Source organism: Hipposideros armiger, unplaced genomic scaffold, assembly GCF_001890085.2.
Source record: "Hipposideros armiger isolate ML-2016 unplaced genomic scaffold, ASM189008v1 scaffold_34, whole genome shotgun sequence".
Lineage (NCBI taxonomy): Eukaryota > Metazoa > Chordata > Mammalia > Chiroptera > Hipposideridae > Hipposideros > Hipposideros armiger.
Genome location: NW_017731384.1, coordinates 2,078,041 through 2,102,580, shown reverse-complemented (window position 1 = coordinate 2,102,580; position 24,540 = coordinate 2,078,041). Strand labels below are relative to the sequence as shown.

The 24,540-nt window shown below is 38.5% G+C and overlaps 2 protein-coding genes across 5 annotated transcripts in view; one reads left to right on the top strand and one right to left on the bottom strand.

Annotated features, from left to right (window-relative positions):
- The window catches only part of DDX42 (DEAD-box helicase 42), a 30,749-nt gene extending 13,528 nt beyond the window's left edge, over nucleotides 1-17,221 (bottom strand). Inside the window, exons 1-6 of the mRNA XM_019637645.1 lie at nucleotides 16,998-17,221; nucleotides 11,501-11,737; nucleotides 10,046-10,196; nucleotides 5,141-5,202; nucleotides 3,765-3,801; nucleotides 2,778-2,927 (exon numbers count right to left, since the gene is read on the bottom strand). Coding sequence (XP_019493190.1) covers nucleotides 2,778-2,927; nucleotides 3,765-3,801; nucleotides 5,141-5,202; nucleotides 10,046-10,196; nucleotides 11,501-11,721 — 621 coding nt within the window. The 5' untranslated portion in view covers nucleotides 11,722-11,737; nucleotides 16,998-17,221. The remainder of the gene's footprint in view (nucleotides 1-2,777; nucleotides 2,928-3,764; nucleotides 3,802-5,140; nucleotides 5,203-10,045; nucleotides 10,197-11,500; nucleotides 11,738-16,997) is intronic.
- A 369-nt stretch (nucleotides 17,222-17,590) lies between these two features.
- Nucleotides 17,591-24,540, top strand: part of CCDC47 (coiled-coil domain containing 47) — a 19,564-nt gene continuing 12,614 nt past the window's right edge. The window contains exons 1-5 of one of the 4 annotated variants that reach the window (XM_019637674.1): nucleotides 17,591-17,958; nucleotides 20,097-20,185; nucleotides 21,913-22,181; nucleotides 22,625-22,732; nucleotides 23,229-23,403. In XM_019637674.1, coding sequence (XP_019493219.1) covers nucleotides 21,918-22,181; nucleotides 22,625-22,732; nucleotides 23,229-23,403 — 547 coding nt within the window. In that variant the 5' untranslated portion in view covers nucleotides 17,591-17,958; nucleotides 20,097-20,185; nucleotides 21,913-21,917. Of the gene's footprint in view, nucleotides 17,959-20,096; nucleotides 20,186-21,884; nucleotides 22,182-22,624; nucleotides 22,733-23,228; nucleotides 23,404-24,540 lie in introns of those variants that run through there. The other 3 variants (XM_019637675.1, XM_019637673.1, XM_019637672.1) reach the window with 3 other exon arrangements.

Here is a 24,540-nt window from a genome sequence, read left to right as displayed (position 1 = left end):
TGCTGTCCTTTTGTTCTTCAGTCTAGTTGTGGAGGCTCTGGCCCATGTTAGTATTATCATTATGCCCTTCCTGGGTGAGGCAGTCACTCACTGGCCATTGGACAGCCGCTCAGGGCGACTCACGGCAGCCCAGCTCCAGGTCGAGCTATTGTTCACCATCTTAGCTGTAGAGGGTGCAGCGTCACTGGCCCTCATATGTGGAATCTGAACCAGGGCCCTGCTGCTCAGAGCTGGGGTCCCAAACCAACTCCTAACCAACGTGCCACTCGGCCAGCCCCAAACTTGTTTCTTAAGGAGAATTAAGCCTTTGCTAGGTGGTCAAAAATTTTGCAGTTCTGGATACAGCCTAAAATTAATTATCTTTCAATGGCAATATCAACAGGAAGTAAGGAAGTTTTAAGTTTGCCTTTAGCATTATTAATAAGCAGGACCTCTGTTATGCTCCCCAGAGGGCTGCACTAAGTCATAACAGGATTTACTTTAGCTCTCATCCGACACAGAATGGAAGCTCTGAGGGCAAGAACTTTTGTCTTTGTTCACAATTTTACTTACAAATATGTAACTTTCTGCATATATAAAAAAATAATGCGAAGAAAGCTACTTATAGGCAGAAGGGGTATCCATCTGTCCCTTACTTCTGGCCTCTCTTGACAGACTGCCCATTACATTAGGACAACTGTGGGATACCCCAGAATGATGATGAAGTTTGAGTGTTTTGTCAAATATCTCAAACATTTTATTACATGACTATTCAAAGTACTTGTGTGTGTTTTTATTGGATTTTCACTCTTTATCATGGCTACTTCCTCCTAGATCAGTTTCACATATTTAGTTTCATTCGCCACATGTAAAATACCAAGGCATTATGTGGTAGCATCTGTGCAAAAGGAAACATTTAAAAAATTGAATATATCCCATACTCTAGTCTAGACCAATAGTTCTCAAACTTTTCAGTCTCAGGTACCCTTTACACTTAACAAAAACATGAGATTTCATTTATGTGGATAATATCTATTGACATTTTTGCTATTAAAAAAACAGAAAAGATTTTAAAATTTATTCATTTAAAAATAATAAACTCATTACTTTAACATAAATGCTTTAATAAAAATGTTACTTTATAACATTTACATTTTTACAAATCTCTTTAATGTCTGACAAAATAGTTGCTACACTGTTACCCAATAAAAAATTTAAAAAAAAGAAAAAAGAAAAAAAGAAAATGGTTCCTACTGCATGCAAATTGTTGTGATATGCTGCTTTGACTGAAACCCATAAAAAAAAATCTGGCCTCACAAAGATATGTGGTTGGAAAAGAAGAGTAGTTGAGTAGTTATTAATAGCCTTTTCAGATTCTTGTGGATTTTAACTCTTCTACTACTACCAAAAACTTGGCAAGCAGTTATTTCTTAAAGGTTATTTTCATTGTTTAAATCTGAAACCATATCATGAACTTTTCACATTTCATTCCATTATAACCCACGGGTGTCTCAGATTTTGAATGGAGCCTTTAACCATGCATAATTCTGTAACACCAAGCACTGGCCATTTGAAAATTCTGGTTCACTGAAATAGTATGCAGATCATTCAAATGGTGAAATTTCATTATGTAATATAGAAAAAAAATCAGTTGTTTATTACCGTCAATTTCACTACAACAGACTTTAAGTATCAGAAAACTGTCAAGCTCACTTTGGTGAATGTAAGTTTCTCAAATTCAATTTTTGTTTGAAAGGTTAAATTTCTATCCTTGGCAATAACACTTTAAATTGTTTTCCTTGAAGTGTCACTCATTTTCTCAAGTGAAAATGATGCCCCATGAAAAAAGCAGCTAGTTCAACTCACAGCTCAAATAGCTCAGTGTTTTGTCACACCAAATAAAAAGACATGTAACATAAGGGTCAAGATTTAATAAATAATTTTTACTGTCTCATCAAGGATATTCTTAAGTGAAGCTGGCTTTTTCTTTCTTTTTTTTTTTAAACTGTGATGGTCTGGCAGGGAAGAATATAATGACTATCAAAATAGTTGGCAGCACTGTCTTGATTCACACTAAGGTGTCAGCAATTTTACCTACCATTGCTTTTAGCCATTGATGCAAACGCTGACGTAGTTAAAAAAAAAAAAAAGGCAAATTATCTTAGCATTGTTATGAAAATTCTTTTGACTTCACAGAATCTCTGAAAAGATCCTTCCAGGAGTCTTTGGACCACACCTTGTAGACCACTGCCTAGATCTAGAATCACTAGAGTATACAAGATCTAGTCTGATTATTTAACCTGGATGAAACACTGATTTGTTTTCAAGTGGGTGTACTGATATCCTCATTTGTTTTTCCTGATTCAAGGAACCTATAATTCCTGGTTACCCTTTGAAGAAACAGCCTCTCGTCTGCCCCAGACCTGGGAGAAATAAGATTTACAGCAATTTAAAAAAAAAAAAAAAGCAAGCCTAAGGGCCCATTTTGAAAGGAAGATGGTAAGTGATGGTCTGGAAAACAAGTACGATTTCTTGAAAAAAAATTCTTCACCTAAAATCAAATGTGAGCAAGTGAGTCAGCTGTACCTTGAACAATACAGGCAATAAAACCCCAACCACTCGGTTACTTTCTATCTCAACCATTTAGCAGAGCTGACAAGATCCCAAAGAACAAATATTCTCATAACATAAGCAATATAAGTCAGGAGTACTCAGATACTAAGAACACCTAAATATTAAAGCTGAAGAGAACTTTATCAGCTTGAAACAAGAATCAAATTCAGCAAGAAACACCATACCTCTGAGTGATCAATGGGAGGAAGAGGGTCGATGATTTTTTTGGAAGGTGCGATTGGATTTCCGTCACTATCATATTCCAAATTATCTTCCTCCTCCTCTTGAACCACACCAGCAGTTGGGTTCTCTGCCATGTACCGAAAATAAGCTTCCTGCAGGAAAGCACAAGAACATAATCATCCCCAAGTACAACTGAGACCAGTTTCTGCACCTGTAATTATTGCACAGTGTGTCAGATAACTGCAGTTTAAATACCTACCAAGTAAGGCAACACTTTTACTAGCAACGATTCCTTTAACAATAGCAGTACTCAAAGGGACAATCGGAAGAAATGAGTGAGATAGTTAGTACTACAAAATAATTTAACTTCTTTAACAAAAGACTTACAAATCTATAAATTCCACAGCCTTCCTGGGGTGGGGTGTCTACCTACCCTGCCCAGAGCTGTGGAACACATGCTGTGGCTTTACCAATCCAAGTTTGGAAGGTGACACTGATTACAAGGGTCACAAACCTAGAAAGTGCTACTGCTCATTCTGGTTCCCTTCTCACCATCCCACAACTGAACAATGGGAAAAAAATACTAAAGGACAGTCATTAGTGTTCCATCTTGAAATACAAGAATCACAAACAGAACCCCTAGAAAGAGGTAGTGGTTAGATGTTGCTAGAGGCCACCTGTAGATCCCACACTACCCTACTTCTTGATTTATCAGAATAAACATTGGATTAAAAAAAAATCAAGCTGAATAAAGCTCCTATTTGTTTCTGATGTCACAGTTGATCAAAAGTTCCATCTTCAACATGGAGGAAAGCCATGTGAATCTTTATATTACCAACTGGTCACACATGTAGAAAAGGAGCAAGTCAAACGACATCCCCTGCTCAATGTCAGGAATGGCCACTTCAGTGAAAGCAAGCTCTAGCTTGTCCCCAGTACAGACTTTGTGAGGTAAAAATAAAAGATAGAAATACTGCATAGGAACTCACTTGGTCATCTTCCTCTTCAATGTCATCTCGAATACCCCTGGAAAAACAAGCGGAGAAACAAACTTCCCTGCAAATGTTCCACATACCCAGCTCCACACTTATAGCAGATTAGTGTTGAATTCCATATAGCTCAGGAACTCTCAACACTAATAACAACAAAGCAGCAATAAGCACACTGTAAACTATCCATCCATCATATTTGTGTGGTTTCACTCTACACATTGCAGCTTGCATGTCTTTTGAATGGGATGATATGGTACCCCTAGAAATATCAATTACTAACATGGGTATAAGGAGTAAAAACTTTTGAAGATAAATACCCAAGGATCCTAGCCTTGTCAACCCCATACAACAAGCAACACAGTTGTGAAAAGTATTTCATATTTTTAAAAAATCCTGCTTTTGATATACACTAAAAAGAAAGTCACAACTTTCTTAACATCACCCAGAGTTTTTAGCTCTGGAGTAAGTGCATTCAGCTAAAATCCTTGGGGACAGAGAGAAAAACTATATCAACTCTTTGTAAGTTTGGGACAAAAATTCCTAAGCAGTTCACATAGAGAAGGGGACCACTGCCACTTGCTGCATCTCTTAGATGCTATAGAAAGTATGGTTGCTTAGTTCCCACAACCATCTCTTTCTAATCAGACTTTCTGCCTAATCTACAGCACTTGCTATTTGTAAGGCAAGTTATACCATCAGTGCAGAGCAACTGAAAGAGGATGCAAAACACAGTAAGCACCAAAGAGAGGGGCTGAACCTCCACCTGGCACAGGAACTTTGGGGAGGGCCTGAAGTACTGACTGCCAAGCAGAGGGGAAAATCCAACTAGGCCTACTTGTACCTGGTAGCAAAAGCCTTAAGAGGAGTGTATTCAGTAAGGGACAGAGAGCTCTCTTTCCCAGAAAATAAAGTATTTCACGTTCTGCCTCATTGTTAAAGCATGATGTCACTCCTTAAATAAATTAGGTTTTATTGTTTATTAATAATATAGTTTTTTTAATGATATAATCACCATTACTTCTCATAATCAATCGTATAGACATTAACCTATTTTATATTAATTATGGGACAAAAATCAGAATAATGAACCCAAACTCTAATAATTATGTTCTCTTAACTCCCACTCGTTCTTAACTCGTTCTATCTATAGTAGAACATCAAATGCTATTCTATCAAAAAAAAATGTTTTAATTACTGCAAATTTAAAGACTTTAGTCATCATAATTACCTACAGAAATATTATTGAAGAGACAGGGATAACTTCAAGTCAAGTCATTTGTGTATTTTAATTTTCCTCTACAAACTTTGGGGGAATAGGCTATGTAATACTTTATTTTCATATAACCTTTGTGAGGGAGAAGAAAACAACTTACTTTACGTTTTTTCTTTCCTTATCCTTGTCTTCAAGCCTCTTCATGTCTCTAGCCGCCTGGTCCTAATGAAACAAAAGTATGTATGGAATCATATCAACTAAAAACATTGAAAAAAAAGTTTCTTTATAAAGAATTTTGAGATCTGAACAAGTACCATCATAGTTTTAGCTATACAGTTTGACAATTGCATTTTTTTTTTTTTTTAGGGGCAGACCACCTAAGACCAGTCATTTTTTTTTTTTTAAGATTTTTTTATTGGAGAATTGGGGGGATGGGAACAGTGCTGGGGAATTAGGGGGAGGGGAACAGACACGTTGCTGTCGTTTTTGTTCTTCAGTCTAGTTGTGGAGGACGTTGCTTCACTGGCCCATGTTGGTATTATCATTGCACTCTTTCTGGGTGAGGCAGTGTCACTGGCCCTCATATGTGGGATCCGAACCGGGGCCCTCTGGCATCCCAAGCCAGTTCTTAACCATCACGCCACTCGGCCAGCCCCTGACAATTGCATTTTGATGCATCCAAATTGTACTTCAATAATTATTTCTCAAAGAGAAATATACAAATGTTCTAAAAACTTGGCTACACATGGATTGCATGGTTTTTATCTGCAATATATAACATGTAAAGAAAAATCGGCGAAAATGCGTGACTGGTCATTTTTTTTTAACATTAATGACATAATTATGACTGAAAAGGGCCTTAAATTCAGGCAAATCAGGCTTTGTCAAGGTGTAGCTTAAGATCATTTGTATCAGATTACCAATGGAGCTAGTAAAAAATTCTGATTTCTGGATCTGATTCTGGAAAGGTGGTTCTCAGTTGGGCGATTTTGTCCCTAGTGAACATTTGGCGATGTCTGGGGACATTTTTGACTATCACAACTTGAAGGGGGGGGTGGGGGTTGTTACTAGTATCTAGTAGGTAAAGGCCACAGATGCTGTTAAACATCCTACAATGCACAGGACAGCCCCCATGACAAAGGATTGTCAAGCCCCAAATGTCAATAGTCCTGAGGTTGAAAACCCTGCTTTAAAACCTACTAAATCAGAATCCTTGGGACTGAATGTAGATTTTAATGCATGTAGTTTTTCCATTTTCTATAGGTAATTGTTATATACTGCAAATTGATAAACACTAAATAAATTCTTTGTTTTATACATGGTGAAAATCAAGGTCAGCAGAATTAAGTAATTTTCACCAAGGTTAAATACATTCTGCACAACTGTTCCTGGTTATAAAGCAACATAAATTTTTCTGATTTTTATTTTTTAAAAATGCCACTATACTAAACCTGGCATGGTCAGGCGTTCTATCTAATCACGTTTCTGATAAAGAGGAATTACTTTAAAAAGAAATATTATACACAATCTACTTTTTAAGGGATTGAGACAGATAAGATATATTTAAGGCTATAACTAAAGTAAAGATGACATAAGCAATGTAACATTAAGAAATGGGTTGTAAACACTTATAGAACATATTTTTTAAGCCTACATAAACCTTTTTTTAAAAACACTGGCTAAAAATAAAACTTCATCTAAAGTCCAAAAGCTTAAACTTTCTAGAAAAGTTTACACCAGATATCAGGGATTAATGTAATACTTTGGCAACCACACTCTTGCCAAGATAGACAATCTCCACTCTCTGCCCTAAAAATCAGCAAAACCCTTTGAATACTATCCCAAAAAGTACCCCCAGAAGAATGATACTATATTAAAGAGATTTAACCTCATACTGCTTCAAGTATTTGAAATGCCAAGCAAGAGAATCTGGGCCATTCTTGGATACTCCCACTCCAAGAGGCTATGGCAGCTTGCACTACCAAAAATTAAATCTAAATTTAAACCTAGAAAAGAAAGAGCTGATTTTTCTTCTAATTCATCAGTAAGGAGAGCTCAAGAAATGAGAAATATAGCCCTTTGGGAAATGTCCATATCTCAAGAAGATGAAAAAAGATATGTATAAGACATCTCAAACATGACAAACCATTTACTGCCTTTACTCCTAGAGAGAATCATTTAACGTATTTACTAAACTGCTACCATGGTGCAAAGTACATGTATATTTTCAATATTTTTAATAAGTGTCATAGCAGAAATGCAGTACTACAAGAACTCAGATACAGAATGATACCCCAGTGGGCGGGGTGAGTGGCTCAGTTGGTTAAGAGCTTGCTCAAGAGTGTGAGCTCTGAGCAAGAGGATCGCCGGTTCGATTCCCGGCCCAAGCTGAGCTGCCGCTGAGCTGCCAAAAGGTGGCAGGATGGCTCAGCTAAAAAAAAAAAAAAAAAGCAGAATGATACCCCAGAAAAAAATATGGGCTTTCGAATTGAATCCTGGCTCTGTTACTTATTACGTGCATACTCTTTGGCAAGTAATGAGCTGTTCTAAATCAAAGGTGGGAAACTCAAATGCCTAGTGGGTGCCAATCTGACAATGAATGAAGTGAGCCAGGATAAGAAAAGTTGTCTTCTTTGGACACAGACATTCTTTGCCTGCACTTTAGTAAAGTAGGAATATTCTCCTAAAGAAAAGCGTGCTCTAATTTTTCTTCTATCACATGGCCTTGAGTCTTTCATTTTCTAATATTTGATAAGAAGCCCAAGCTCAGAAAAACATTTCTCCACTGTAAGAAAATCACAATGTAAGTGTGATGATAAGTGGCTCTAAAGGGTGGCCTCAATGTCGAGACGACAACAGGGATTAAGGGAACTACAGTGAACTAGAAAAAGCATGCCTCCTCTGAAGCCAGCAGCCATTTGCTCAGCAACAGCCTGTTTCTGCCATGCAAGAATGCAGGCTCAGTAATGCCAGATTTTCCAGTTTTCAAGAGTCTAAACTTTTAGGTAAAATCTCCTGATCTTAAAATAGTTGACTCACATTTTTAAAAAGCAATGTCTAGGCCAAACAAAATCAAATCCATATTAGATTCTTGCTTTCCCTCCTTCCTTAGAGAGATGAATTCTGGCTAAAGACTTCAGATAGCAAGTAAATGAGGAATCTGGAAGGATTTTATTTCATAAGCAACGAAGTGACAGTTTTTGAACAAGAGGAATAACACAATAAGAAACCTGCTTTAGTCTAATTACTCTGTCGCTATATACCACATAAATCAGAGAGCAGAGCCTTACGCAGAGAGAGAATTTTGACCAAGCAAGAGTTAATGAGGGTATAAACTAGCATGAACTTAGTGGAAACCGAAAGGAAGGAACAGATGCAAGAGATATTGTAAAGACTGACAGACCTTGGCAAATGAAGAGAGGAAAGGCAGCATGATGTATTGGAAAGAGCTCGGCTATCAGCACGACAAAGCAAGTCAGTCCCAGTTCTGCTACACAGTATCACTGTGATGTGGGGCAAGGGACTTGAATTATCTTAGAGTTCAGTTTTCTTATTAAATAATTACATTTATGTATTTTCTTTCTGCCTATTCCCTATTGTTATTCTGAAGATTAAATGAACTAAGTCATGAACATGCTTGATCATCTGCTAAAAAGAAAGTAAGGGGGGCAAGTGAAAACCAAGGTTATTGTGTGAATATTGGTGCCATTAAGAGAAATAAGACCAAAAAAAAAATAAATAAAAGACCTGGTTGAGGAGGAAAAGAAAATGAATTAGGTTTAAGTTGCCAGAGAGTCACACCCATGTAAAAATGGTCAATATGCTTCTAGAAAAGCAGAGCTAAAACCAAAGAAACTATGAGACCAACAACATGAATTACTGGCTTAACATTACTTAACATGGAAGTTGTAGAAGTGGATGAGGTCATTAAGGAATGTAGAGTGAAGATAGCAAATCAAAACAGAGAACTGTAGGATTATATTTGAGAAACTGAAAGAGGATCACAAGAATAACAGGTAACAGTGAAATGGATATGTAATGATTTTTTTGGGCACAATAATATGGAAGTTATGTTTTTAAGAGTTATTCAGAGATACATAAATACTAACTGATGAAATGGCATGTCTGAGATTTACCTTAAAATAATCTAAAAAAGGGACAGGAGGGGTTAGATAACACAAGATTGGCCAAAAGTTGTCAACTGGTAAAGTAGGGTGAAGGGCACATGGGGGCTCGTTTTATTATTCTACTTTTGTATGTGATTAAAATTTTTCTTAACAAGAAGTAGATAATAAATGAATAGACAAGTCAAAGATATGGGGGAAAAAGACAAAACACAAAATCACAAAAGCCTAGTGAGAAGCGTTTTACAGAAGTGGTCACAAGTTGTAATTTCTACAGGGAAGTCATGAATGTTGATGCCAATGTTGGTAATAAGAAATACTAAACATTAAAAGTATAGAATGCAGAGTTTGTAATTTAGCAAGTGCCTTAAGTTTAATTGCCTTACAAAAATATGCATTTACTAAATGCTAGATTGAATGAAATGTTCATTCCATTTAAGAATATACCAAGAATTATTAAAACAAAACACACACACAAGTCTTGAGTTACTATGTTCAAGGGTTTTGGTTCAAATTTCTAGGCACTGATCATCTCTGAAAATGTTACAGGGCAAGTGGAAGTCTATTTAAGAAACTAGAGAATGAGAGTAAAATTCTCCCCAAAAAGGGCCAGAACACAAATTCTGAGGCACTGGTTAATCTGGTCTATTTCTAATCGCTGAAAAATTTAACACAGCAGAGATGACAACACATTGTGGACCGGAGAAGCAGATTTGTGTCTATACGTTAAGGGGGAATGTTTCCAGAGGTATCACACACACCCTCAAGCACTACTAGGGTCTTTGGTGAGTATTTCCTGAAAATTTCAGTTCACAAAAATAGTTAGCAAATTTGTTATAAATTTTTAAAGAAACACAGTATAAAAGCTGATTTCAATGGTTTAAACCCCAGGAACATGCATTTAAACAGTTTAAATGCCCTATACTCAATGTGATACTTGCCTCGACTTCAGCCATAAAGGCCTCCAGGGGATCGTCGTCACTATCAGAATCTGCTGTCTTGGAATGAAATTGCTGGCGGGTAGGTGAGTTTTCAGCAGGAATATAAGGTAAGTCAACATTGCTAGAGTCTTCTTCTTCATCTTCAAAATATCTGAAAAGATGCATGTTTAGTTCCAGGTCAGTGTATCTTTCATGTAACAAAAATGTTTAATTATTATGATACATGTTACTAAGAGATTTAAACTACACAGGTCAAATTACAGACCTCCAGGCTTCAGCTAAGGACCTAATTATTAAGTGTTACTTAATATATATACAACTTCTAATAATGCCCAAAAAACAGTCATAGCAGATTCTCCATTTCAATTAGTATCTGTTAAATTATATTTCTAGTTCTATAAAAAGGGATGTGTTTTCAGTACAAATTTAGTATATCATTGTTGAATGGATATAGCAAATATTAAAGTGTGCTACTTTCTTATGAAATATTAAAATCCTATTTATTCTTTATAATCCTTTAAAAATTTTCAGTGATATACTCATAAGACTAGGGACTTCCATCAGAAGTTCTGGGCTATTTTCTGAGGACCAGCAGAAAACTTATAGAATTGAAAATAAATGCTCAATCCAACATCATTTACCAGACTTAAATATCCCTGAACTAATCAACTGCTCCCTAAAATAATGATCCTTGACTTTGCGGAACCTTTAACACCTACTTCTGTCCTGAATTCCTGAATAACATGTCAGCTTTTTAAAATGCTGCTGTATGCTTTATGAACACCAATCTTGCTAATTTTTTTTAATTAAAAAATAAATTTCAAGCAGTGTCACAACGAGGTTGGAATTAATAACAATAAGAGATTTCTTCAAATTTAGTGGAGACAAATTATAATCTACAGGAATCAGAACTCAAAATGTCAAACCCCGGCTTTTCATAATAACTACCTTATTAGATAATCAAGTTAAAAAAAATAATTGGTAAAAATGTTTCCTCAGAACTATGGGCAAAAATCTGAGATTTTTCTACCACTATAAGATGTTATAACATAATAGTTTTATTAAGGAATTGGTGTTGAGGCAAACTGTGTCTCTACCAGTTCTGACAACTGCTGCCTGTGTTTACAAAACAACTTACATGGTGTCAATAAAAGACTTCAGTAAAGACCATCAAAAACCACGAGTTACTTAAAACTCTTCTGCCATATTTAGGTCTCAATGGCCTAAAATCATTTTTGGAACAAGGTGTAAGTAAGCACACGAGTATTATATTCCTTACAAATGAATAAACTCAATTTAACTTATTAGTAACAATGCAATTCAGTGTGATAACCAATTTAAGACGTCATATTATTATTCAGGAAACTAAGGATTTCTTTGCCTCAATTTCTGTTGATAGAATAAATATCTCAAAGCCCAACCTTTGCTAAATTACCAGGAATTACCACCACTTACGCATTTTCTTCATCAAAATTGGCCCGTTTAGATCCAATTTTGTAGAAAGAAGGGAGCTGTGGTGGACCCGACTTTCCAAATCCAGAAGAAGAGCTGGTTGCCCCGAAGGCACTGTGAGACTGTTGTGGGAGTTTGGGTTCCTCCTTCTTTCCAGCACTAATGGCAAAACCTCCAAAGCCAAATCCCCTCTTGGTGCCAGGGCCACCTTTATTCCAGTTCATGGTGTCAGTGAATGATCTGTTGGGAACAAGACACACTAATAAATTTAACTGGGAACAAGACACACTAATATAAATTTAACTGTATAAATTAAATAGCCCATTGATTTTTATGTCTCTTCCAACCTCTACCTACAATTTCATTTTAAACTTTTCTCCCTCAATTACAACTTTTACTTTGTACTTAGATATGCAATATGCTAACCGTAACAAAATGGTCCCATTTTCTAAAACACTGAAGAAATTGTTATTTATTTTATTGGGATCTCAATTTAAACAGGAATGTAGCATTAAATATCTTCTCCTTTAAAAGGATTTAATATCTTTTAAGCTGTCAAAAATACTCATAAGACAACAAATATTTTAAAAGATCTGATATGTGCTAGGCTTGTGTTAGGCAACTGAAGATACCAAGATGAAAAGATTTACTCTCCTTATTTTTATCTTCAAGGAGTTTACAGTCTACCAGGAAAACAGACAACTTCCCCCGACTCCCCGAAAAAAGACAAAAGACAAAAACAATCCACAACTACAATATAATGTAATGCTTGCAATAACAGAGATTGAGATGCTATCCACAAGGCTGTCTTAAAATTAAAGTTTATCCTCTGGTAATGACATCTGGCAGAGTCAAAGAATCAAAACTTAAGAGATCGGCTATTTGTAAAAATTATTTATGTAACTGTCTCTGAATAGTTATGAGCCAGGCACTTATTGAGCAAGTGCCCACTAGAACACTATCCAGGAGGAAACCATGATTCACTGATATGTTGCCTTAGGTAGTCGGTTAGCTTATAGTTAGGGCCTACAAAGAAATATCCTAGGCATTGATCAAATCAGTTTAAAGACAATACCTTACAGTATCTTATTAGTCTTGGCTCCAAAAAAACTTTTTTAATGATACAAGTTACTTAAGTTTTATAAAAAAGCAGAAAATTCAGAAAGCAAAAAGGAACAATTTATAATAAAACTACTTGAAATTTCCTCTTCCACACACGTAATTGTTAATATCTTCTGCTATATTTTTATGCTTATGTTTATAAACACACACAAAATAAAAACAAAACTGATGCCATACTGCACATAGTTTTAATTACCAATTTCTTCACCTAATGATATACTATGAACATCTTTAAATATCAATACTTTTTCTCCACTACTGTTTTATAACATGAAACATACCATATCATACAGCTATTTCTTTGTGCATACCCTTAATTATCTCCTTAGGATCCGTTTTTAAAATGCAGTTGCTTAGCCAAAGGGAATATGCATCCTAAGTTTTAAAAGTTTTCACTGCTACTTACATTTATTTATGGAAAAGTGTCCATTACACATTGAGTCAAATAAAAAGGGCAAAAAACAAGGTGGATGGTATGATTCAATGTAACTCAATGTAAAAGCATGTGTTACATATACAGATATAGCTGGAGGGCTGTTAATCAAAATGTTAATAGCAATTATTTGGTTTTTACTTTCTTCTTTGTATTAACGATTACCATTAATAATAAAAATTAAAATGCTTTGTAACGGACCCTGAAGCCAATGTGGAAAAGAGTTCCAAAAACGGCTTTTCATGATGACATTGTTAAGGGGACCAAGAACAATATGCTCTACTTTCTGGTTCTGTGCCTGTCTCTCTCTCTCTCTCTCTCTCACACACACACACACACACACACACACACACACCTTATAGGTTTTGTTTGAACTGCTATTATATAGCACTTAGTTCAGTCTGCTTAGCATTAAACGTGTTTTATGCAACGTCAGTCTTCACCCTTAGGGCACCTTTAGCTCCAGATAGAGACTGTCTTTATTCATTTTGGACATTTCATAAAAGTTAACACACGGCTAAAGTAAGTACTTGATAAGTACTAGTTTGCATGAACGTAATTAAGACCATCTCCTGCTTTCTTCAGGAATCTGATCTTAAGGGAAATTCACATAATTCTACTGAGAGGAGATTTACTATGAAGCAATATGTTGTTAATATGTACTGTGGAACTAGGGAAAGTCAGACCCAAAGGAGGTAAGCATTCAGATGCTCAGCAGAAACCTCCTAGGTTCTTCCAGATCCTGGCCCCAAACCTTCCTGGTGCACATTTCTGATTCTGTCATTCCCTTCAATTAAATACTACTCCACAGTTACTCAATCATTCTGGAATGAGACGCTCCTTTATGGCAAGACACTACTTTAACATCCTTATCTCCCAGGGTTTTGCCACATACGCAGGCCTTTACACTTCCAGACCTTTACACTTGCTGTTCCCTCTGCCGAGAATCTGTACAAAACCCAAGAAAACCGAGCACTTGGGTGAATGCTCTTCCCTCTACCTCCCCACCAAATCTCTCACTGTACCTACCTACCAAAGTCCTATCCTTCGAAGCCATATAAATACCAACTCCCAGAACTATGGCATGAACATGATTCCCTCAGAGAAATGCTATCTCTTTCCTCACACCCCCTTTCTAGTCAATAAAACCCCCAACATTTAATCATAACTATTTGTGTTCTTGTTTTATCTCTCCAACTCTGTGTTACAGGTTTCAGGGGTAAAGAAGCAGGCTTATCCATTTGTTATCTCTTTTGTATTCCAGAGTATATATTCATTAATCATGTTTAGTCAATATGTAGAATAAAAATGACTAATCATGTTTAGTCAATATATATCCCCCAAGAGGATTTACAACTTGGCCAAGGAGAAAAATGAAAGATAGCATAAAATCATACTTGGTATGGTTCTAGCACTAAAATACTGTGAGTTGGTAGAAAATCTTAATAGCATAGTAAAGTAACGAAGAGATGAAGCCAGGCTATGTTCAAACTCCAGCTTTGACACTAACTTGTGAATCTCAAGGAAGCTCAAGGAAGTTAGTTACTCAGCTTCTCTGGGCTTCAGTTTCCTCATCTGTAAGTAGGTAAGAATATCACCTACTTCACAGTTGGTATGAAAAATTTAGTTTATACACAAAAATACATTTACAACGAAGCGTGGCACATAGTAAGAATGCGATATGTATTAGCTGTCATGTTTATCGTTATTCTTTCTCCAGAAATCAATTTCTCCATTGATAAACGGAGAATATCAAGTTACACTTCTCAGATCTCTTTCAACTTAGGGATTCCATATGTAAGTGTGACATGACACTGAAGATGTCAGAGATCACTATAAGCTGACAAGTGGGGATAGGCTTCATCAGAGCTAGAATCCAGACGAGGCACAGAAAGATGCAAGCTGAGTAGAGAAGTGTGAAGGAAGAAGAAATTCTAGGGAGAAAAGCTAGAAATAGCAATGGCTAGGAAGTTAGAATAAGTGTGGAACCTAAGGAAAATAAATTGGCTAGTTTATGTTTTGGACAATGGTAGAAAATAAGATATGATGTAAATGACTTTAAAAATAGTGGACTAAAAACAACTCATTACAAAACCACATTAGTTTATCACTTGTGTTTATGGAGTAGGAGACAGAGTTCTAGTGACATTTAATTAGCATCTACTCTAATAATCTGTTTTGAGAAACCAGTCCGTTCTTTAACGAGAATCTGTATAAAACCCAAGAATTTCATTACATTCTTCTAAAGCCAAATACGTAAACAAATGCTGGTTATACTTACTTTAAGAGCATCTCTCTCCTCTCTGTTAGCTTAAAGAAACTAAGAACTGATTATATGACTATCAGTTTGATAAAAACTAAAATATAAACAATTGCACTCCATGAATTATACTTATTACAATGTAACTCAGATCTTATCACTCCTTTGCTCAAAACCCTCAGATCGTTCCCATTTCAGGCAGAGCATAAGTGAAATCCTCACAATAGCCTAAAAGGTTGTGGTTGTTCTGCCCAACCCCCACCCTTTTTCTTCCCTGACCTCCTACTACTCCCACCTTTGCTCACAGTGCTCCAAGCACTTGGTCTTCTAATTGTTCCTCTAACAAGCCAGCATTATCCTCTTCCAGGCCTTTACACTTGCTGTTCCCTCTGCCTAGAACCTTCCTTTCCCCACACTGGCTCAGCTCACTCCCTCAACCTGCTTTTAGTCTGCCTGAGTATTAGCTTGTCTATAAGCACTTCCCTGACCACCCTACTTCAAAATGCAACAACTCACCATCCCTCTTGCCAGATTTTTTTTTTCCTATGGCACTAATAATCTTCTCACATACAGTATAATTCATATATTTGTTTCCTGTTTCTCTTCCCCCCACTAGAAAGTAAGTTTCATGAGAGCATGGGTCAGAGACCTAAAATAAAACAGTGCTAGGGAATAGGCACACAGTAGGCATCAAATAAGAATATCCCTTGAATGAATCAATGAATTGCAGATTAGGCCAGATAATGAATGCCCCTTTTAGGTACAGGAAAACAAAGCACACATTTTTTTTTCCACCGCATTAGAGTCTAGAAGTTAATTTTTATAGGAAACACTTATTGTTCTCCTCCTATGTGCCAGAACTGGGCTTGGCTCTGCAAAGTTACAGTGAATTAAGACATAATGTCTGCCCTTTAGGAGTCCCAGGGTGTATATACCGAGGAGAATAAACATCATGACAAACAATAACATACAGGGAAGCCAGAGAAAATTGAACGACTGCCTAAAGCAGTGAGGGGCAAAGGGGGAAATGGTTCACTAAGATGTTAAGTAAACTATGATTTCCCCCAAAAAACTCTCGAACAAGTACTATAGTTTCTCCTTATATTATTGGTACGTATGCTCGCAACTCTCTAGAAATTATTTACTCACATCAGACAGCCTGTTAAGTAGGCCGCAAAAAGAGTTAGTGTGCAATGGTGATGCTAATCACTGATCTATACTGTAAGCTGCACAAAGATCACCGACTATGTCTGTTACGGTCTTTCGAATTGGCAACTTTTGTCTATAGGGTCCTCCCCGCCCCCTGACTTTGAGGCTTGCATCTGCCAGCTGTTGCCGACTAGGGTGAGAATCTTCCCCGTGGCTATCCCTGACCTGGAGACCGGCACCTTGCAAATCCCTTCCGTAGTCAGGCGAGCGAGCGGGCGCCGCCTCCGGAAAAGCAGCCAACTGGGCCTCCGTAAGAGTTGTGGGAGCAGCGGGAGCCGTGGGAGGGCGACGCGGCTCAGAGGGACCCCCCGAGGCCTCAACCGCGCATTCCCACCCCTCCCCGGCTCCCTGGGCCTCCGGTGCCCAGAGGCTCCGCCGACTCTTTGTTAAACGAGGCCGCGGTTCCCTGGCCCTCGCTAGGCCCCGCAGTTGCCTCCAGTGCCCCCAAGGTGTAGCGGCCCCAAGTCCAGACCCACCTCGCACAAACCTGCTGCTGTAGAGGCAGCTGCTACCACCTTAGACGCGGAGAGAATCCTACGGCCCGAAGTACGCGCGGTCCAGGCCGCGTCCCGCCGCGCTCCTCCGTCTCCGCCCCTTGCACCTCCGCCGCTGCAGCCGCCGCCGCCTCTCGACCCGTTGCTGGCGGGGGGAGGGGAACACAAACCTGACATGCGCAGTGCAGAGAGCGCGGCCCGAAGGGCGGAGCCTCAGGTTACGTTCCCGGAAAACGCCTTGGGCTCCCGGCCTTAAAGCTACAGAATATCTCTCAGATCTCTCAGATAGATTGGGCACTGCTGATGGGTGGGAAGTGTTCACCGCCCGTCTAGGAAATGGGCACGAGAGTGAAGGAAGAGTAGCAGTGACAGGGAGCCGCCCAAAAATTCCAAGAAAACGCCTTGGGTGAAAGAACCATATACATGAAATTGTCGATCCCTTAAACTCAGGTCCTTTGCAAATAGGACCTGGACAACATGTCTCCTCGTGCCTCTGGCCACGTGGTCCCATAGAGCATGGCCACCTTTAGCTTCCGGAGCACCAGTTCAATGTGATGACAACTTCACTGAATCCTAACGGAGAGGGTTGGGATCGGTGTGGGGAGTTCCGGCCCAGGGGCTGGGATTATGTAATTTTCCCAGCAGCTCCGCCTCGCCTCACCGCGGCGGGAGTGAGGAAGGTCTCGCGCGGTCCCAGAGACTGCATCCCGCTCCCTCGCCTAGCGCAGGCGCGGACAGGCAGCACGCAGTCTACGTATTGGACGGTGGAGGCTACGTGAAGAGTGGCGCGACGTGACTGAGCTACCTGGTACAGCTGTGTCCTTAGAGGCATCGGGGCACTAAAATCGCGGTGACCGCGCAAGCAGCGGCCAGGCCGAGAGGCAGGCGGGGTAGAGGTGGCGGCCTCAGAAGCGTTGGGCCGAGTTCTAGCCCCCCGGTACAGGTAGGAAACGGGACATGACGTGTTAGTCGGATGGGGCCGGGCCAGGCCGAGTGGTCATTCTGAGTAGCCTAACCCGGTCCCGTTTCCCACCCGATTCCCTAAGTCCGGCCTGTGTGACTTACATCAGTCCCCTCGCCTTCTCACTTCTCCCGACTTTCTTAAAACAAGCAAACTTTTGTCCAATTCAAGGCTCATTTCCTGTTGGTCTTCAGGATTGGGTTGATTTTAACCGTTTTGGGGAACACCCACCCCCGAGCCGTGAGCAAATGCCAACCAGAAGTGCAAAGTTAGAGGAAGCTGACAGCGTGCAGCAGGAAGAGTGGAGTACAGATGTTACGATGAGTTGTTTCTCCATGGTGGGGCAGGACTAAAGGACTAGACCCGGCTGGTTTAACAAAAACAATAAACTCTGCCCAGTCTTTTCTGAAGGTTTCTTACATAAAACGTTTTTATCTAACGTGTAAGGAGATGGGAATGTCTATATGACTTCCAGAAGTCTCGTAATCTGGCCATTGTTAGAAAGGCCTAACTAAATGGCAACAAGAAATGATTCCCCCACTTACTCTTCTTTGATTTTTAAGTCCAGACCCAGTCTGTGAGAGACTGCCAAGTAAGCCAGCAGAAGATCATCAAACCAGACTTGTTAGTGCTTGTGTTTCCTGCCCCAAGAGTCTCATTCAGGACCGGGTGGCCTGACAAGGAGTTGTACATTTGAGAAATAACTTGACAGGTGCAGCAGAGAGACTTCAGAGTGGGAAGGCCAAGGCACAAATGGCTTGGATAATTTTAACATAAATAACCTTGAAGGAGCCCTGTTACAGTGCTGAGTTATCTTAGAAATGCTTCTGCGGTATGAACACTTAAAGTGGAAATTCAGTTTGAAATGATTAGACCTTTTGGTAGGTAGGTAAGCAAATTGTGCCAATGTTACCCTTTATTTGCTTCTATTTGAAAAAGTTTTAAAACAGATCTGAAAAGGGAAACACTAAAAATGAAGTTTTTAAATCTTAAAGGATGTTCATAAGACACAGAAGGAAGTAATGATGGGAACTAATACTTATTGAGGGCCTTCATGTGCGAGGCACATATCTCCTGGACTACCCACTACAGTCCTATGAGACAAATGCTGAATGGGTATCCCTTTTTCATAAGTGGAAAACGGGGAATTTTAAGTAATTAGCCCAAGATCATATATGGCTGGCAAGTGGTAGAGCTGACATTTTAAACCAAATCTAACTCCGCCAAAGTGCATGCTCTTTTTCATATTTCTTCCACTTTCAACTATAATGAAAGATTACTGGGGAAGCTAGGGATGTTTGGAGGCACATCACAAACCTACCTGAGGTTGGTGTTGAGAAGTCAGCTATGTTTGCCCATAAAATGTTCCCTGTTGCTAACTTCCAAGATCAGACATTGGAAAGGATATGCTATTGTTCTTATCCTTTATGGCATTTCTCAAGTCACGTGTGCCTTTCAAAATTTATGAACTTTGTCCAGTTCAAAAAATATTTCTTAAGCAGCCATGGGTTGCAAGGTATTGGGCAACAACCTTTGTTATTGCACCAATTCCTTTAAGAATTTATGGTGTTGTAAATATGAGATATAGACTATTCACTATCCCAGAGCACCTTGAAATTATTCACCTCCATTAGTTCTCAACTCCCTGCATTCTGGCTTCCATCCTTACCACTTTCCTGCAGTTGCCCAAAACGATTTCCTTATTAACATTTGGAAAATTTGGTCCATATCTTACTTGAACTTGCTGCAGCCATTGAAACTGAGTTCTGTTTCCTTCTTAGAAATATGCTTCTCCTTAGAAATATGCTTCTCCTTTGCCTTCTATGACGACACTTTGACCAGAGTCTCTTCTTTTTCTCTAACCATTCCTTTTTAGTTTCCCACTCCAGTTCTTCCGATTATGCCGACCTCTTAGCTGTTACGATTTGTCTCAAGACTTTTTGATGCTCTTCTTTTTTTTTTTTACACTAACTCTTAATACTCCCTGGGGAGCTCATCTGTTCCCACACCATCTCTATTTCCAGCTTTGGCTTGTATCCTGAACTCCAGACTTATATTTCTTTTTTTTTTTTCCCAGACTTATATTTCTAACTACTTCCTTTCCTCCCTCTGTAAAATAGGTTATGATACCTTTTAGGGATATCGTGAAATAGAGAGATAGATGTTAATCATCTAACATACTGCTTAAAAAGACTGAACTTTTCAACAGGTACTAAATTTAATTTATTGTCTTTCCCCCCAATTTTTTTCTCCTTTATTGTTCTTTATCTCAAGGATGACTTTGTCCAGCTATTAATCAAGCCAAAACTTAGAATCACTCCATTGTCCTTTCCCACATTCTCTATATTTCAATCACTTTATGCTGACAAGTATAATTCTTAAATATCAGATCTGTTTTCCTGTTCATTCTCAGTACCACTGCTAATTCAATCCTGTTTTATAGCTTATCTAATTATTCCAACCACTTATTTTTCCTGCCTCAGGTGCCTTTATCCAATTCACCTTGTGTAGGTTAAATTGCAAATCTAATGTTGCTCTCCTATTTAAACCCTTTAGTTGATTTGAATTATCCAGACTTAGTGTTGTCTGTAAATAAGGATCATTATGATCTGGCCTTGCAGGCCTTTCTAACAGTCTGATTACTCCCACTTTGATCTGCAAACCCAATGCTCCATCATACCAAACTCCTAAAATACATTACTTCAGGCCTCTGTGCTATAGCTATTCCTCAGTTTGCAGTTTCTCTTGAATGCAGGAACCATGCTGTTATTTTATTTTTTAAAGAACTGTTTATTTGGGGCCAGCCGAGTGGCTCAGTTGGTTAAGAGCACGAGCTCTGAGCAACAGGGTCGTCGGTTCGATTCTCACATGGGCCAGTGAGCTGTACCCGAGCTGAGCTGCCGCTGAGCTGCCAACAGGCGGCAGGATGGCTCAGTGGTTAGGGAGTGTGCTGTTAACAACAAGGCTGCCAGTTCGATTCCCGCATGGTATGGTGGGCTATGCCCACCTGCAACTAAGATTGAACACGTTGCACCTTGAGCTGAGCAGCCGTGAGCTGCTGATGGGCGGCTGGATGGTGACTAGACTTGGAGCTGAGCTAGCTGCGCCCTCCACAACTAAGATTGAAGGACAACAACTTGGCTGTTCTGCTTCCCCAATTCCCCAATAAAATATATATTTTTTAAATTTACTACTTTAAGTAATATAAAATCACAGCCACTGGCTTACATTTGAGAAGTGGCCTGATAAGTGGTTCGCAGGGATTCTGGAGGCAAAACGAATCAAATCATTACTCTGCGTTACTTGGTAGTTGTATTACTTAACATCTCTGTGCCTCATTTCCTTATCTGTGAAATGGGGATGTTAATGCTACTTTCCTCAAAGGGTAGTTATGAGGATTAAATTATTTGCTTTCTGTAAAGCCTTTAGGTCAGTGCCTAGGACTTTGTGTCTTACACATTTGCTTTTATCATGATGATGTTCACACATGAACACACAAAGTTGATCTAAGCATGAATGGCTTTTCTATTCCTATATTATTTTTGTTACCACTAACAGATAAGTAGTTGCATCTCATTCTTATTTTATTATACCCCTTCCCATTTCTGTATAAAGCTTTTCATAGGCTATCAAAAAAATGCTTACCAATTACACAGTGTAAATGGAAACCAAACTAAACAAAATTAAATGATTTGTCCAAGATTTTACGGATAACTAGTGACAGAGTCCAGACTAGAACCCAGGCCTCTTTACTCTCACCTCATTGTTGTTATTTTTTTGTCTTTGTTTTTTTTTATAATGCTCTCTGATAAATAGTATTAAATAAGAGAAAAGCAGGAAAGAGTCATAGATATATTTTGATTGTTTCTAAATTTGATTTGTATGTGTAGAATGGCAGTCCACTTAGGATGTGTTTTGTTTTAACTCATTGTTAAGGTGCCATGAAAGCCTTCCACGCCTTCTGTGTTGTCCTTTTGGTGTTTGGGAGCATCTCTGAAGCTAAGTTTGATGACTTTGAGGATGAGGAAGACATAGTAGAGTATGATGATAATGACTTTGCTGAATTTGAGGATGTCACAGAAGATTCTGTTACTGAATCTCCTCAACGGGTGATAACCACTGAAGACGATGAAGACGAGACCACTGTAGAGTTGGAAGGACAGGATGAAAACCAAGAAGGAGATTTTGAAGATGCAGATACCCAGGTGAGATTCTTTTTTTTGATTTCTTGGGAAATTGGAAGAATGGAAAAACTTGTAACTAGCGCTTTTCCCAGACATTCAAGTAAGACCCAGATCTGAGGAGACCTTTACTCTTGGGTATCTTTTTGTTCAGTAGGTGGCACTCTTCTAAATGTTTTGTGGTATGTTCCCACCTTTTGCATTGATCGAAGAATGAACTGTATTTTTCTCCTCTGTGGAAAGCCTGGCTGAGGGAAGCGGTGGAGAATAGATTCTGTATGTGGGTGGGAATTATATCATTTAGCACTCGGGGTTCAAAAGCATGGAGAGTCATCATTTGTTGAAAACATGTAATATCTCTGTGTTCTGTGCTTGCTGCTTACGTGTTCTGTTTTCCTCTACAACTGTTGAGATACAATTGCTGGCGACATTTGTAGGGGAAAACAGATTGTGCCTCATTTTTGTAGGAAGGAGATACCGAGAGTGAGCCATATGATGATGAAGAATTTGAAGGTTATGAAGACAAACCAGATACTTCTTCTAGCAAAAATAAGGATCCAATAACAATTGTTGATGTATGTATACAGGATTCTGAATTCGAAACTAACCAACAAAATATCTTGCTGTCACTAATCCCAGAAATATAATTAGTGACATAGAGCTGCTGCTGACGTAATAGTGGGAGTTGTGAAAGAGTTTGACATCAATTCTTCTGATAAAAGCTCCACAACTAGAGAAGTAACCCCTATGTTTTTATTCTAGCCCTCATAGTTTTATTTATTAAGGAATGATGAAGAGGATAGACATTGGATTTATTTTGGGGTGGGACTCAGAATCAAGTTTAATACCAAGGGCTTTCCAGCTTTTTATCCCATTTGATTGTCCTCACATTTCCTCAGTCTTTTACAAAGCCGACCTAGAAAACCAAAATGGGCATATTTCAAAGTACAACCATATTTAGTGATAGTTACAGTAACTGTTTATGGGCTTTCTCATTCTCCTTCATCCCATGAGTTAGAATCCATCCTTCAGCCTCAGCCAATATTAAACAGAATAATTGTTCTTCTTTAGGTTCCTGCACATCTCCAGAACAGTTGGGAGAGTTACTATCTAGAAATTTTGATGGTAACTGGTCTGCTGGCCTACATCATGAATTATATCATTGGGAAGAATAAAAACAGTCGCCTTGCTCAGGCTTGGTTTAACACTCATAGAGAGCTTTTGGAGAGCAACTTTGCCTTAGTAGGTAAGTTAGGCTAACAGAAGTCCAACTGCTTGAAAATTATCTGGTAAGAACTGTTTGTCCCCCTCAGTATAAACTTCTGACTGCTTATACTGGACTGCTGAAGAGAATGCTTTTTTTATTTGTTCTTAAGGATCCCATTTTTGTTAGGTTTTATATGCTGAGTAAATTTCATTTATGAAATAATTTTCTCATCTTACATTAACAGTTGCTAAACAGCTTCTGATTAGAAGGAGATAATCAGTGTTATCTACACAAGTTGATAAAAGTCCGGCTGAAAGCAAGGAATTTTAACATTTTCAATAGCTTGTTAAATGCTTTCAGTTCATCTTTTAGAAATTATAAATCCTTCATAATTCCCTCAGGTTCTGGGCACTTTAGTTTCGGATCCACTGAAGTACCTTACAGGAACCCCTGTAGTTGTGTAGTGTAAGGCGTAAGGTGGACTCACCTACCTTCACCTCTATTTGTTATTTAACACTTTGTTTCCCTTTAATAGTAAGCAAGTATCCGTCTGCTCTTCTCTTTAGCAGACTGTTTAAGTGTTGTGCTAGGTACTCTGCATATATTATTTCTTATTTAATCTTTGTAACAATACTGCCCATTGGATATAGTTTCTGTTTTCCTAAGGAAGCGAACTGAAATCCAGAAATGTTAAAACTTAAGCTATTCCATTGCAGCCGTGATATTAGAACCTTGTCTGCATGCTTCCGGTGTTCATGCTCTCTCTGCTGTACCATAATATTTCCGAGTACATTTTGACCTGGAAATTAGGAAAATAATAAGTAGCCATTAACACTTTCCACTTCTCCACTAAATGTTTTCATTTCGTGTATCAGTCTGCTTTACCTTGTGAGGTTGAACAATTTCTTTTGTATACTTAACTAAATGAAGAAAGAAAATGATTGGAATTTGAGCTTTTTCTAGATGTAAAATACAGCTCTTAATTAGCACTGTTGTCATTTTGCTGTTGGAAAAGCAAACTTGGTTAAAGTTAACTGAGACAAGGTGAAGGGAGTGTTAGTTGTATTAACGGTATTTTTTATTTTTTAAAGATTTTTATTGGGGAATTGGGGGATGGGAACAGTGCTGGGGAATTGGGGAAGGGGAACAGACAAGTTGCTGTCTTTTTGTTCTTCA